Source organism: Triticum aestivum, chromosome 4D (assembly GCF_018294505.1).
Source record: "Triticum aestivum cultivar Chinese Spring chromosome 4D, IWGSC CS RefSeq v2.1, whole genome shotgun sequence".
Lineage (NCBI taxonomy): Eukaryota > Viridiplantae > Streptophyta > Magnoliopsida > Poales > Poaceae > Triticum > Triticum aestivum.
Window position 1 is genome coordinate 303,334,123 of NC_057805.1, and position 14,670 is coordinate 303,348,792.

Consider the following 14,670-nt stretch of genomic DNA (forward strand, 5'->3'; position numbering starts at 1 on the left):
TTGAAGCTTGCCGTCCATTGTGGTGACAATGGACTTGTGAAGATGTTGCGGTGTGCAAGTTCAAGTGAAGCATCATGAAGAGATCAAATGCTTGAAGCTTGCCGTCCATTGTGGTGACAATGGACTTGTGAAGATGTGCGGAAGAGTGGCTCACCCATAGTGGAGCATGGGGGAGCAATCAACTAGTCTTCATCGAGCCAACGCAACCAAGAAAGGTGGTCCAACTTGAGGGAGTCAAGATCGTCATCATCTAGCTCAAGTGGACCATGTGCAAGGCAAAGGTTTGCTCTTGATAGGTTTTCTATTTTACCGGTCTCATGATGGTAGGTGGGAGACCGGGTTATAGGATCGATTGTCGTACTATCAATGGGGGGCTCTCGATGAGTAGCTTGATCGTATCGTTCATAGAGAGCTCAAACCATTGCATCCTTGCATCATCTTTATTGGTTCTTGTTTGGTTCTTCTCTTTGTGAGTTTTGGAGCTTATGGTCATCTTGATGACAAGCTCGAGTTCATCGAAAACGGAGTTCACTCGCATCTTCTATGATGTTTTTGATGTTGGAGGTTATGCCGGTTCTTCTCGATTGGAGGTTTCACTCCTCTATTTGTTGGCATACCTCCCCTGCCTCTTCTTACTATAACCAGTCGCTGTTTTGATGCTACTCGTCTTCCTCTATCCAACAAGCTTGAGTTTGCTCAATTCAGAGCTCATATGCAGAAGTTATGGCAGTTTTGGTTTCCTAGCGGTAGTACCGCGGGCCGGAGCGGTAGTACCGCTTGGGTGCTACAAGCGGTAGTACCGCTCTAGAGCGGTAGTAACGCTCCTGAGCGGTAGTACCGCTGGTAGCCCCCAGCCGTAGTACCGCTGCGGTCTCATGCTAGTACCGCCTCGATTCGAGGGGTCTTTTTTCGTGTCGGGTTTTACGGTACTAGCCACGGCAGTGGGGGCCGTTGTACCGCTCGTATGCGGTAGTACCGCCCTGCCACCGCGGTAGTACCGCTCTGGGCCCAGCGGCAGTACCGCGAGGGGGAGCGGTAGTACCGCTTATAGGGGCAAGCGGTAGTACCGCTCTCTGCGGGGCTGAAGTGGGGGTAACGGTTGGATTGTTCCCCCCACTATATAAGGGGGTCTTCTTCCCCATTCTACTTCATCTCTTGAGCTCGTGTTCTTCCCCCATGGTTGACCTTCTTCGAGCTTGCTAACTCTCAATCCCTCCATGGATTCTTGCTAGTTTTTGAGGGAAAAGAGAGAGGAGATCTAGATCCACATTTCCACCAATCACTTTCTCCTCTATGTGAGGGTAACCCATTGGATCTAGATCTTGGAGTTCTTGGTGTTCTCCTTCTTGTTCTTCCTCTCATTTTCCTCCCTAGCATTAGTTGCTTCGGTGGGATTTGAGAGAGGAGGACTTGGGCACTCCGTGTTCCCTTGCCATTGCATTTGGTGCATCGGTTTGAGTTCTTCACGGTGATACGTGGAAGTTACAAGTTGAGAAGCTTATTACTCTTGGGTGCTTGGTGCCCTTGAGCTTGTTCCTCTTGGGTGCTTGGGCGCCCTAGACGGTTGGTGGTGTTCGGAGCTCAATCATTGTGGTGTAAAGCTCCGGGCAAGCGTCGGGGTCACCAATTAGGTTGTGGAGATCGCCCCGAGCAATTTGACGGGTACCGGTGACCGCCCCCAAGGGTTGCCAAAGTGTACGGGTTCGGTGACCGCCCCCAAGGGTTGCCATCTGTACGGGTTTGGTGACCGCCCTCAAGGGTCCCTTAGTGGAATCACGGCATCTTGCATTGTGCGAGGGCGTGAGGAGATTACGGTGGCCCTAGTGGCTTCTTGGGGAGCATTGTGCCTCCACACCGCTCCAAACGGAGATTAGCATCCGCAAGGGTGTGAACTTCGGGATACATCGTCGTCTCCGCGTGCCTCGGTTATCTCTTAACCGAACCCTTTACTTACGCACTTTACTTTGTGATAGCCATATTGTTTCTTGTCATATATCTTGCTATCACTTAGTTGTTTATCTTGCTTAGCATAAGTTGTTGGTGCACATAGGTGAGCCTAGTTGTTGTAGGTTTTGTGCTTGTCAAATTAACCGCTAGGTTTATTCCGCATTTGTTCAAGCCTAAACCGTAATTATTTTAAAGCGCCTATTCACCCCCCTCTAGGCGACATCCACGATCTTTCACTGTCTTTGATCGTTTGTACCATGGCGTCCGGTCCTATGATGACTACTTCATCTTGAAGAAGGACGTCGTGGGAACGATTGACTTCTCTGGTTATCAGAAGTGCACGGCCGCACTACGGATGCTTGCATATGGCACAACCGTTGATTCGTGGGACGAGTACCTACGGATTTCCGAGAGCACATGCTGAAATGTCATGGTCAGCTTTGCAACTGCCATAGTCGAGGTGTTCGGACCTTAGTACCTGAGAGAACCAATCGTGTGGCCAGTTTTGCTTGGATCTCTTGACTGCATGTATTGAAAATGGAAGAACTGCCTGGAGGCTTTACAAGGGCAATATCAAGGTTTAAACTTGACACGCTTTCTTTGGCATGCTCGGGTCTCATAATGACATCAATGTGTTGTAGCGATCACCGTTGTTTGCGAGGATGACAGAAGAAAAATCTCCTCTCACTCGTCGTAGAGAGAGAGGCATCTGGCTCACGCTCGTTCATGCTACCGCGCCCTGCGGGGCCTCAAGAACTGGTGGACGGTCAGCCCCGCGTCTCCTGCTACGCGTTCAGGTGGACGGGATCCACCCGGTCAGGAGTTAGGGTCCGAGATCCACCAGGTTGCCGCCTTCGTCGAGTCAGGTTGGAGGAGCAGTGTCTTGGAGCTCGTCGGGTCGGGCTGGTCGCCCAGGCCCAGCCACCGCCGTCGAGCGCCACCTAGTGCTCGCGTCTTCAATGGCCGCCTCGTCTGACTAGGACGACAACTAGTCGCCGACTCAACCAGCTGGACGTCGAGAGCTCCAGCGGCGCAGGGCGCACGCGCCGGGGATCGCTGCTGCCTCTTCCTGCATGCCTCCAGCCGTCCTGGCTGCGTGTGCGCTCGTACTCGTTTAGGGCGTGTTTGGTTGCCCGCATTAGGCCCAGCCTGGCCCGTGCGGGAAGAAAGTAGCCTGTTTGGTTGCCTGCGTTCACTGTGCGGCCCGCATCGCACGGAACTTAAAGCACGTCCAGGCCAGGCCCAGGGGAAACGCCTGAATCGGCAGTAGCTCGCGAGCCTGGCTCGGACGAGGCAGGGGAGGGTGACGCGCTTCTCCCCTCGTGCGAGCAGGGGAGATGGCGCGAGCTCGCCCGCGTCGCCGAAAAATCGGCGGGAGGATTTTGGCTCACCTCCCGCCGAGTCCACCCCTATTTAGCCCCTCCCTCACCGCCCCAACTCCCACCACCATTCTCCCTCCGTTCGAGCTTTCCCGCCGACGCGCATCGGCACCGACGAGCAGGTAAGCGGCGCATCTTCATCGGCCGGCGGTCCACGGCGTCGGTGCACATCACTGGCCGGCGTTGATCTTCCACGACCGTCCCCCATCGTCCTCGAGTTGCAGCCATGGCCTCTGTGAGTTCAATCCCCCTTTTCTCTCTGTTCCTTCTTGCTAGATCTAAGCTCCAGCTAGGGTTTGATCTAGATGCATGATTGGTTAGTGGTCTGATCTGTGAGCTGATATGGTTGATTGCTATGGTGCGGTTGCAATTTGTGGTATGGCTAGATGTTCAAGCATGTGGTAGGCTAGATTAGTAGTAGAGTTTGAAGTTGAACCTTATGCTTGTGTTGATTCGTGCTTAGGTATGTGATTTGTGGCTATTGGTGGTCCATTTGCAGCATGTTGTTTGTTGTAGATGTATGTTCCTGCTCATAGATTGTCCGGTATGCTTGGTATGATAGCGATGAAGCATGTGCTTACTATGATAGTGATGAACCATGTACATGTATGCTTCTGCTTTCATGGATTTTCCGGTATGTTGTGTGATATGCTTACTGTCAATGCGTGCTACGATTGTAGGACATGACCACGCAGACGCAAGATCTTAGTCAGGCCCTTGTCGTGTCCGACAGCCAGTTTGCTCCATCGTTTGTCGAGGACTCGCAGCCTATGACCAAGATGGCACCTGATTCAGAGGTGTTCGCGTCTGATTCCCTCTATGTGCCAGTAGTGCTCGTTGAGCCAACTCCTGCTGTTGCTGCTGCTGCCGCTGCACTCAAGCTAGCAGCAGCAAAGGCAAAGAAGGATGGTAGGTCGAACAACATGAAGTGGCAGCCGTTCATGTCCACGTTCGTGCTGAACAAGATGTGTGAGCTCATCTCTAGTGGAGTTAGGACTGACAAGGGCTTCAAGGAGGTGCACTTGAACACCATTGCGAAGCAGGTGTTCGAGTTCTGTGGGCAAGAGGTGTCTGCCACCCAGGTGTACAACCACCTGAGGAAGTGGAGAAGTCGATGGATCCAAGTGTCCAAGCTGAGAGACCTTAGTGGCGCCTCATGTGATGAGAACACTTGCTCCATAGTTCTGGAGGCAGAGCACTACGCCGGCCATGTCGCGGTTAGCTCACAGCCCTCTTCCTTTTCATACTGTCCACCATTGCCTACTCCTAATCCCAACTAACAACACTTGTGTTTCATTCTTAGGACCACCCAGGGGACGCTGAGTTCCTCAACACACTCATACAGAACTACAGCCAGATGCAGCACATCTTCTTCTTCGGGCTGGCAACTGGGAAGCATGCCATGGGCTCGGGGGAGCCTCTTGGTTCTCCCATGTTAGACTTCCCTGGGACCTCGGACGTCAAGGTCCTTGATGGCCCTGACAAGCCCGCTGCGAAGCCCTTCGACAATCCATTTGACCCCGTCCATGATAGGAAGAGGAAGAGAGGAGGCCTGACGGAGGAGGAGATGAATGTCTTTTGCAGCATGACTGAGGCGGTGAAGGAGGTGGCAACAACCATCAGGGAGTGCAAGCCCCTCGACGTCCACCCTGACCTGTATGGCGCTGTCATGACCCAGGGTGGCTTCAGCGACGAGGCTCTCATGGCAGCTCTCACCACCTGCTTGACAACAAGGCCCAGGGTGTTGGGTTCATTGCCATGGCCGACGCTTACAGGGTGTTGTGTCTCAGGAGCTGGCCTAGGCAAGCACTACTACTAGAGTAGTGCTGCCTGTGAGCGTGCATGATCCCCGCGGCGATGGCGGTGGCGACGACGACGACGATGACGATGACGACGTACATTTTGTGTAGTTAGGGCTCAAAAACTATTTGATGATCTGTATATTTTGGTGAGGTGGTATATACTAACCCCTCACGCTGATGGTGAACTTGCGGTGCTAGGACGATACCCTCTTTTGGATGTGGTGGTAGGTTAACACCAAGGTAGTGCTAGGAAAAACTTGCTATGCCATATGATCATGCATGCTTTACTTCTCTTCTGCTCCATTGTTGTTTGTGTGCTACTTTGCTTGCTACTTGTGTGCTCCATTGATTTGCTGCTTCAACTCTTGCTCTTGTGCATTGCTAGGGCAAGTGGTATGCCGTGTTCATCGGTAAGGTCCCAGGGGTTTATAGTTCATGGGAAGAAGCCAATGCACAAGTGGCATCGTATAGCAACAACACCCATAAAGGGTTCAAGACTAGGCAGGCGGCAGAACAAGCTTACTCCGAATGGGTGCGAAAGCACGTCAGCAGTGTTGACAGTGGCAAGATTGGAGGTGTCAAGGTGGATCGTCAGTTTTGGCTGAAGCTGAAGAACTTCATCATCTTCGCCTAGTTCATCGCCATTGCTGTGTTGTGGCGTTGGTGTGCTAGGTGTGGGTAAGCTCACCAATTAGGGTACAAGGTAAGCACAACATGTACGTCGTATGCAACCAAACGCCGTGTTCATGTGCCGCTTAGGCCAATGCAGACAACCAAACAAAGTACACTTGCGTATTACCGAATGCAGGGACACTAGATGCAGCCAACTAAACAAGTTGCAGATGATGTATTAGGATATGTTTTTGTTCAACCAGGCTGGATTGAGAAGTGTATGCGATGCAGTCACTCTAGCAAACGGCAACCAAACAGGCCCTTGGTGGATCGGAAGAGAGGAAGGAATACGTGGGAGAAATACTATGGGCGGAGGTGTGTATCGAAAACCGGCCAAATACCCGTGTAATCTGAGAAACAAGGCTAAGTTTTACGGACGATCCAAGTAGGTACGCGAACGCCAGCCGTTTTCTTTTACAGGGGTTTTCTGCTAGAAAACGACGTTCCGATCGGGCCTAAGTGTGGAAAACATGGCAGAACAAATAAAGATGAAAGATCTTCAAGCCGTAAAGATCTCAGAGATACCATCTCAAGTATAACAAAAAAACTTTGCAATCATCATGAGTTCAGCCAATACGTAGCTAACTCCAAAAAATGCAACACCCAAACCAAAACGGGGTCAGGTATTTCAATATTTTGAGCATCAAGACAAAGACCAGCTTTCTAGCAGTTCAGTCTTCTGCCGCTTGAAACCTCAAATAACAACTATATATCTAGAAAGATAGCTAGACCTCAAGGCATACTTATTTACCAATTACCATGCGTCAGGAGATAATTTGATTTATTGCTAGCAGTTTATACAAGCGGCCACCAAAAGATTCCATTTAGATAATTAAGGTGGCTGGCTCAATAGACTTGCAGATCAGCATCGACACAGGGTTTTAATGGAACCATTTTTTTACCTATTATACGTTGACTGAACTGCTATCATCTGAATTACCAGACTGATGGTTAACTATCATGCACCCTTCGGCGCTTCTCTTGTGGGGCCTTAGAACCATCATTAGTATTTGCAAGGGGGTCAGAAGACTCGCTTTCTGCCATCTCCTGGTTGCCACCTGCATGCATCAAAGTTTCTCCTATTTCGGCACTCACGGGGTTCTCTCCTGTTCTATTTACGTCATCAGCTGCATCATTATCCCTATTTCTGGTTGCAGGATGGCTCGGTTCAGATGATAGGGTTGTTGTAGCTCCCGAGGATAGATCCTGCACCTTCTCAGTATTGGATTTAGACTGCTTTTCAAACATCATCTGAAGATACTTCCCTTGTTCTTCAATTCGCAACTGCAACTTTCTCTGGGTCTGTCATAGAAAGATGGAATGAAGTTCAGACTGTGTGTGTTTCATCATGGTAATAGTCTGACTGAGCCCTGGCCTATATCATGTAAAGACCAATGCAATTATGTAGATGTTTCTTTTGTAGAGTATCACTGCAGTCACAATTTGATTTATAAGTGTGCAAAAAGAACCATGTTTCCTCACATTAGTTTATCTAAAAGTCTATTATGTTTCGCATGCAACTTTTTTTATTGGGTCACTATTCGTCATGAGACCAGACATCACCTAAATTAAGAACCAATCTATGTTCTTTTGGACTAGTACCTCAAGTTGTTCATGAAGACGTTTCTGAACTTCCATCTGAAGGCGCAGCGCTTCAGTAAGATCCATGCTCCTGTATAAGAAAAATTGTATAGTGTTAATCATGGCTGACAAAGCAAGAGAATGCACTGTCTCACAATGAATCCTAAAAAAATAATTCTGGCCCAACAGGAAACGAATATAAATTGGTTTCAACAGGACTCATCAAACTCTCATAACAGAGGGAGGATTTGAGAGATCCACATGTAGAGCACGATCAAGACTTGGGAGCACAAACAACACTTTTTAATTGTGAGTTCGACATCAGAGAACATAACTGTGAGCATATTGTTTATATCATGGCTATAGATAACAAGTGTTTCAAAACGAATGTATTAGCAGCTAGGCAATTCACAGTGCTTGCTAGTTGTACAGCATGGATTAGAACAGACAGAAAATGGAACACTCCAGTGCCAGTAAAATGTGTGTGCATAGACACACGTCAACATAACTATCAAAAGAATAGCATCTTCCTCAAGTAATAACACCTGAGGAAGTTGGTTGAGTAACCAGGAATCTTGACAGTGCTAGTAACCTAGACATAAGCTCTGGAAAACATGTTATATCTTTCCAGACAGCTAAGTATTTGCGAAATGTACCCAACCTCTTGTTAAGACACTGAAAACATCAAGACCAAAGGTAACACAAGAAAAACAAAGGAATTTGCATCCCACCATCTGATATTTATGCTCATTCACCTATAAGATTATGAATCTGCCCATAATTGGTGCACGGAATTCCAAAATCAATCTAGCTACATGAAACTTAGTGCAGCAAAATAGAATTACTGGTTTCGCTTCTGAAGAGGCTGAAGGGCTAATAAAACATTTTTTGAAATATGTGAGATGTTAAAACTGCAAGGAGTAGAATCCTGTATTATCAAAACACAAATCATTCCCCTTCTCATTAAGAGGCAAAACAGCTTCATGGGAAGCGAAATAATCCAATTTTAGTACTATTAGATTCTACTACTCGCACTTTCAAAATCTCACATAATTGAGAAAAAGTTTGAATATGAAACTTAGCATCTCCATTAGCCAAGCCACTAAATTGATTTTACAGGACTAAGTTTAATAGAGCTGACTTGATATCATAACTGAACGTGCCAATTATGCGATGAACGAGGACGACGACAACAACGAAACCAACTCATGGTTCCGGCACATGGATAGCTAACTTCCACGCACCCCTGCCCATGGCTAGTTCTTTGGTGACATTCCAGTCCTTCAGATATCTCTTTACGGACTCTTCACATGTCCACTTTGGCCTACCCCGACCTCTCTTAACATTATCGGCACGCTTTAACTGTCCACTATGCACTGGAGCTTCTGGAGGCCACCGCTGTATATGCCCAAACCATCTCAAACGATGTTGGACAAGCTTCTCTTCAATCGGTGCCACCCCAACTCTCACGTATATCATCATTCCGGACCCAATCCTTTCTTGGGTGGTCACACATCCATCTCAACATGCGCATCTCCGCTACACCTAACTGTTGCACATGTCGCCTTTTAGTCGGCCAACACCCAGCGCCATACAACATTGCGAGTCGAATCGCCGTCCTACAGAACCTGCCTTTTTAACTTTTGTGGCACTCGTCATAGAGAACGCCTGAAGCTTGGCGCCACTTCATCCATCCGGCTTTGATTCGATGGCTCACATCTTCATCGATATCACCATCCTTTTTGCAGCATTGACCCCAAATATCGAAAGGTGCCCTTCTGAGGTACCACCTGCCCATCAAGGCTAACCTCCTCCTCGTGCCTAGCAGTACTGAAACCGCACCTCATGTACTCAGTTTTAGTTCTACTAAGCCTAAAACCTTTCGATTCCAAAGTTTGTCTCCATAGCTCTAACTTTCTATTAACCCCCATCCAACTATCATCGACTAGCACCACATCATCCGCAAAGAGCATACACTATGGGATATCTCCATGTATATCCCTTATGACCTCATCCGTCACCAAAGCAAAAAGATAAGGGCTCAAAGCTGACCCTTGCTGCAATCCTATTTTACTCGGGAAGTCATCAGTGTCGCCATCACTTGTTCGAACACTTGTCACAACATTATCGTACATGTCCTTGATGAGGGTAATGTACTTTGTTGGGGCTTTGTGTTTCTCCAAGGCCCGCCACATGACATTTGTTGGTGGGCATGTAAGTTCCTTAAAAGTTTTCCTGGGTTATATCCCATGTTAGTTATCTTATTATTTATGATTTTGATAAGAAGGCGAATACCAGGACCTATCTATGGAAGGAAATCCATTTTGGGCAATTGCCTACATTGCAGCTATCTTTTGTAATCCCCATTAAAATGTAGTTGAATCGCAAACTTATATCAGCATCAGTTTTTTCAATGTAATTACTGAGCATTAGTTGGAATTCAGTTTTACAAACTAAACTACTATCTTAACTAGAACTTAAGTATTGGTTTTAGCCTTAATAGTTGATGGATGTCACATTGCACAGTAACCAGCTACCAATAAGCATCATGAGAGATGGGTATCATGCTAGAGTACAACTGAACAGAATAATAGATACTCCCTCCGTAAAGAAATATAAGAGCGTTTAGATTACTAAAATAGTGATCTAAACGCTCTTATATTTCTCTACAGAGGGAGTAATAAGTAAAAATTTATCCACTCACGATTTCAGGTCTAGAGTCAACTCTTCGGTGGTAGTCCTTTTCTCTGCTGTACCTGATAATTTGATATAGAATGGTTATGTTATGTTACCAATTACACCAAACACAATGTAGCTGCATGCATTCTATGCAATAACGGAACATTATCAAAATAATATCGCGTCATGAGAAGATTTACATATATATAGAAAAGCGTCAGCCCTAACCATTATCATAAAAATGTACTCAACTCAATAGCATGGCATCATGGGTCATGAAAAAAAAAATCAACTATGCACCTATGCAGGGAAGATCTATATAAAATACAAGTGCGAAAGAATCTAATCCAAACAAACCTTCCATTAGGTCTGGCTTATAGCGAGCTGTTCGGTACTTCTGCAACACAAACCAGAAAAGGTAAGTGAGAACTCAAATCCCTTGCGGGCAACACTATTATTTAGAACTAGAAATTAGAAAGCTAATGGCAAACCTGCAGATGGCTTTTCACATGATATATTGTCAAACCATCAACTTTCATAAGCTTCAGGACACCCTTGGGAGTAGCTTCTGAAGGTACAAGCCCAAGCATTAGAACATGATTCATATCTAAAATGCACTTTTGGGAATCAACGGCACTGCAGACATACTTTCACTACCACCAAGCTTATTTACAGAGTCTACGAAGCATTCATGGAGTTCTGGAGTCCACCTCATCCGTTGTTTGGCTGCAGAGTTGCTATTGGGAGGACTAGCTACATTGCAAATCTCTCCACCATGAGATGAAGCTGGCTGGTTGACAGCAGGCTGTGACGCAGCCGAATTGGAAGGCTGAACCATGGACTACAACAAAGGTGACAACAAACATTTGGTCATAAAAGAAACAAAACGAATGGGCTTACCAAAAGCATCACAGTGAGAAACAAATATCACTCTAGAAACTACAACTCCAACAAGTTAAGAGACCTCCACCTTAAAATTAAGTGGACCGCATATTTCTATTTTGTGCCAAAGAGAAGAAGCGGCATATATCCCTTAGAAGAATTTGCGGAGAGAGACACTCATATCAAGAACATGAACATTCATTACAAGATTCTAATATAAGCTCTAGTAGTCAATCTAATAACGACCCTCTTTAAACAGTGCAAACAAGAAACCATTTACTGGTGCCCTAACCATCACTCTAACAAAACCTACTACACATCAGTTTTAAACTTCTAATAAGAGGAAGGGATAGTTACGTACACTGTTTAAAGAGGCGTGAGAAGTATGGCCCCATTTGTAAATGGAAGTGTGGCCCAAGAAGTATACAGTAAGTCAAAACTTTCTCTTAACTTTAAAATTGACATGCACAAAGGTATCTAGGTTGGCCACACAAAAATGATAATACCAGTATGTGCACCGGCTAAGAACTTGTGAAATTACAATTTCATAAGGTTGGCTAATATGTCATAATAAACAAATAAATTACAGATTACTTCTAAACTATCAGAACCCAAGACAGAGCTACCACGATGACTCTTTATGGCTTTTCATTTGCATACCTTTGACTGGGGATCAGCCGCTGTTGCATCTAGAATATCTCTCCAATCATCATTCATTATCTCTGCCCACCATTCATTTTGTTTAGCAACCACATCAGATGTCACAGCAGGACCGCCATTCTGGATCTGACTACCAGAAGCAGGGATGTTATCCCCGTAATCTGATAAACCATCAGCCGAACCTGGGAACCAAGTTGCCCCAGTGTGACCTCCAGGGATATTATTAGATAAGGTCTGAAATACTTCGATATCTGATGGCTGAGGAGCAAAAGGAGCAACCATAGACTGCCTCTCATGGTTAGGTGCAGAATCAAGAGGATTAGGTGAGTATCCTAATGAGGCTGCATATGATGATCTCATAGCACCAGCTCTTGGGTGCAAAGTAGCAGACGGAAGTGCACTCTGATGTAAGGGCACAAGATCACTCGTCAGTTGCCTTTGCATCGGAGTGAGCTGTGGATTGTAAGGCCCATGGAAGGTTTCTTTCAGAGAATTTGGCAGAATAGGTAAAGAGGATGACATTCCTCCAGAAACCCTGCTGTTGTGAGACTGTCTCAGATCACACCTCCTCATCAAGAATTGTGGACAAGCGTTGCGTCTTTCCCATAAATTGATTTTGATATGTTCCTACAGAATAACCTTAACACAAATGTTAATCCATTAATCTACCACAGGTTAAGAAATGAAGAGTTAATAAAGGGAACCTATGGTTACACCGTACGAATTGTAACCATCATAAACATAGGCAACTGTAGCTAATATATCAAGCATGCATTTCTGCATCCTGAAATCAACCATGAGTAAGTAACAATCTAACTAGTGTGATCAGGATCTCACGAGCAAAAAAACAAAGGAACGGCAACATCATGAAACGTGTTAGCAAGAGTCATAAAGTTGCCTACTGGTGGCCAGCAACATATTAAATTATTAATATATCAATTGTCCTTCTCCTTCTTGTCTAAGCCATATTTTTGTCTACTCCAATGACAGATGATATCTTATATCACAAGATAAATGATGAGAAAGAATACTAGGCCCTCAATTAGTTATTACCATTGTGACGCTTCAAAAAAAGTAATGGAACAGAAGCAGATTAAACCACATTGTAATCTCAAAGGAGCGCTTTTTTTTACCAGCTCTCAAGTGTAAAGTCAATACTTCCTTTGAAGCTAGAAACTACGCCATGTTTTTGCATAGCACACACGCATGCAGAATCCTCTAGAGAACACACTACCATACGTATGTCCTGATGTGGGGCAGTGACCATCTTCCTACCATCGATAACGCAACTTTTATTCACGCTCTGAAGCTCCATAATACAACAACAAATGCCCTTCTTCAACAGAAAGACAAAAGAAAATGGCAGGTTTCTATTCACTGCGCAATCTATGTGTGACACCATATATATATAGTCAAACAAGGAAACACATCTTGGTAGGCATGTGGTACTATGTGCTATTAACTCGCAGGATGACAGGCACTGTCTAAGCCCATACAGGAGGATCTGAATTAAACCCCAGGGGACAGGCAACTGTAGGCAGAGGGGGCAGGACAATCACAAGGGCACCTAATTCTCCCATAACACCTCCCAGCTCCCAGCCCCACCAAATCCCCAATCATTTTCCGTACCGGCAACATCACGTACTCCCACAACTCACGAGCACGTGTGCCACCACCGCTCCTCGCAAAACTCACCTAGAACCCCCCGCACCCGCAAAGCATGTCGCGATCAGAACCCTAGAGAAACCCTGCGTGCCCGCCCCCGCCCCCCCGCGCGCTCTCCTCCGCTCCTGTCCCATCGGCCCGATTCGCCTCCGCGGAGCCGATCACGCCGACACGACGAGCTAGGAAGAGACGGGCGAGCCAGACGGCGTGGATTGGACCTGGAGAGAGGAGTGGGGATTCAGGAATTGGGGAGAGGCGGCGCGTCCGTACCTGGGTTGGGTTGTGAGGAAGCTGCTGGATCGGTGCTGCTTTTGGGGGAGGAGATGACAGCAAGGGGGAATTCTGGCTGGGGCGATGTGTCGCGACGGAGGGTGCGGGAATGGAGGAGGAGAGAGAGGGAGGAGGAACCTGGTGCGCACAAGAGGAGGACGACGCCCACCAGTTGCCGGGGGGAGGCGCACCGCGCACCCCCACCGCACCATGGGCGCGGCTTTTTGCGGATAGACCCCTTCGGCCGCCGTGCGGCCAACTTGGACGGCTAGGATGGTGTGTGGCCCACTTTGAGTGTGATTGCACCGCGGTTTCTCCTTGGCCCAGGCCTAGTTTAGCAACACGGTCTTTTCCAGAAAACATAGCAACCTCAGATTATGCGCTGCAAGCAAAGCTAGGACAAAGTAAATTCCAAAGGACGTCTTCAAAGACGCAGAGCGTGCGGAAAAGCATTTCTCAATTTTAAATAATCACGTCGACTGCTGAATCGAAACATGGCACGGGGACATTTACATTAATGGACAACTACTTTGCCCCCAATGCCCTATTCATGGACAATTTTCACTGGCGCTTTCGCCTTTGGTCGCCTCTGCAATGACGTTCGGTCTTACGATCACTAATTTATCTTGAAGATGGATGTCGTAGGAAGGACTGAATTCTTTGGCTACCAGAAGTGCACGGCTGCATTGCAGATGCTTGCATATGGCTCGACCGCAGATTTGTGGGACGAGTATCTCTGGATGTCTGAGAGCACGTGCAGAGACGATATGGTCAAATTTGCTACTACGCTGGCCTAGTTGTTTGGACCTCAATACTTGAGAGAACCAGTTGTCGCAGACACCAGGAGGGTCTTGGCAATGTCCGAAGCAACAGGGCATGGGGACATTTGACGCTCATGGACGACTAGTTTGCCCTCGATGCCCATTTACGGACAATTTTCATCACCGCTTTTCCCTTTGGTCGCCTCTACAATGACGTTTGGTCTTACGGTGACTGCTTCCTTGAAAATGGATGTCGTAGAAAGGATTGAATTCTCTGGCTACGAGAAGTGTGCGGCTGCATTGTAGATGCTTGCATATGACACGATCGCAGATTCGTGGGACGAGTATCTTTGGATTTTTTAGAGCACATCA

At 46.9% G+C, this 14,670-nt stretch overlaps 1 protein-coding gene across 5 annotated transcripts; it reads right to left on the bottom strand.

The window, feature by feature from the left end:
- Positions 1 to 6,329: 6,329 nt before the first annotated feature.
- On the bottom strand, positions 6,330 to 13,776 carry LOC123097580 (protein PHOSPHATE STARVATION RESPONSE 1). 5 transcript variants are annotated; one of them, XM_044519360.1, is made up of 10 exons: positions 13,538 to 13,776; positions 11,603 to 12,229; positions 10,709 to 10,901; positions 10,552 to 10,628; positions 10,418 to 10,457; positions 10,086 to 10,137; positions 9,391 to 9,616; positions 7,974 to 8,056; positions 7,403 to 7,472; positions 6,330 to 7,102 (listed from the first exon to the last, which is right to left on the bottom strand). In XM_044519360.1, exons 2-10 carry the CDS (start codon positions 12,173 to 12,175, stop codon positions 6,752 to 6,754), a joined length of 1,665 nt encoding a protein of 554 aa, XP_044375295.1. In that variant the 5' UTR covers positions 12,176 to 12,229; positions 13,538 to 13,776; the 3' UTR covers positions 6,330 to 6,751. The 5 variants fall into 5 exon arrangements, with proteins under 5 accessions (XP_044375295.1, XP_044375291.1, XP_044375294.1 ...); XM_044519356.1 differs by lacking the exons at positions 7,974 to 8,056; positions 9,391 to 9,616; XM_044519359.1 differs by lacking the exons at positions 7,974 to 8,056; positions 9,391 to 9,616 and having other exon boundaries at positions 13,676 to 13,775.
- Between the last annotated feature and the right edge of the window lie 894 nt (positions 13,777 to 14,670).

Excerpts from the sequence above, each read along its gene's own strand:
- LOC123097580 (XM_044519360.1), bottom strand. The coding sequence starts at position 12,175 with ATGAGGAGGTGTGATCTGAGACAGTCTCACAACAGCAGGGTTTCTGGA. Across the intron at positions 10,629-10,708 it reads TAAGCTTGGTGGTAGTGAAA|AAGCTACTCCCAAGGGTGTC; the intron begins GTATGTCTGCAG and ends TTGTACCTTCAG. Across the intron at positions 7,103-7,402 it reads GTCTTCATGAACAACTTGAG|ACCCAGAGAAAGTTGCAGTT; the intron begins GTACTAGTCCAA and ends TTTCTATGACAG.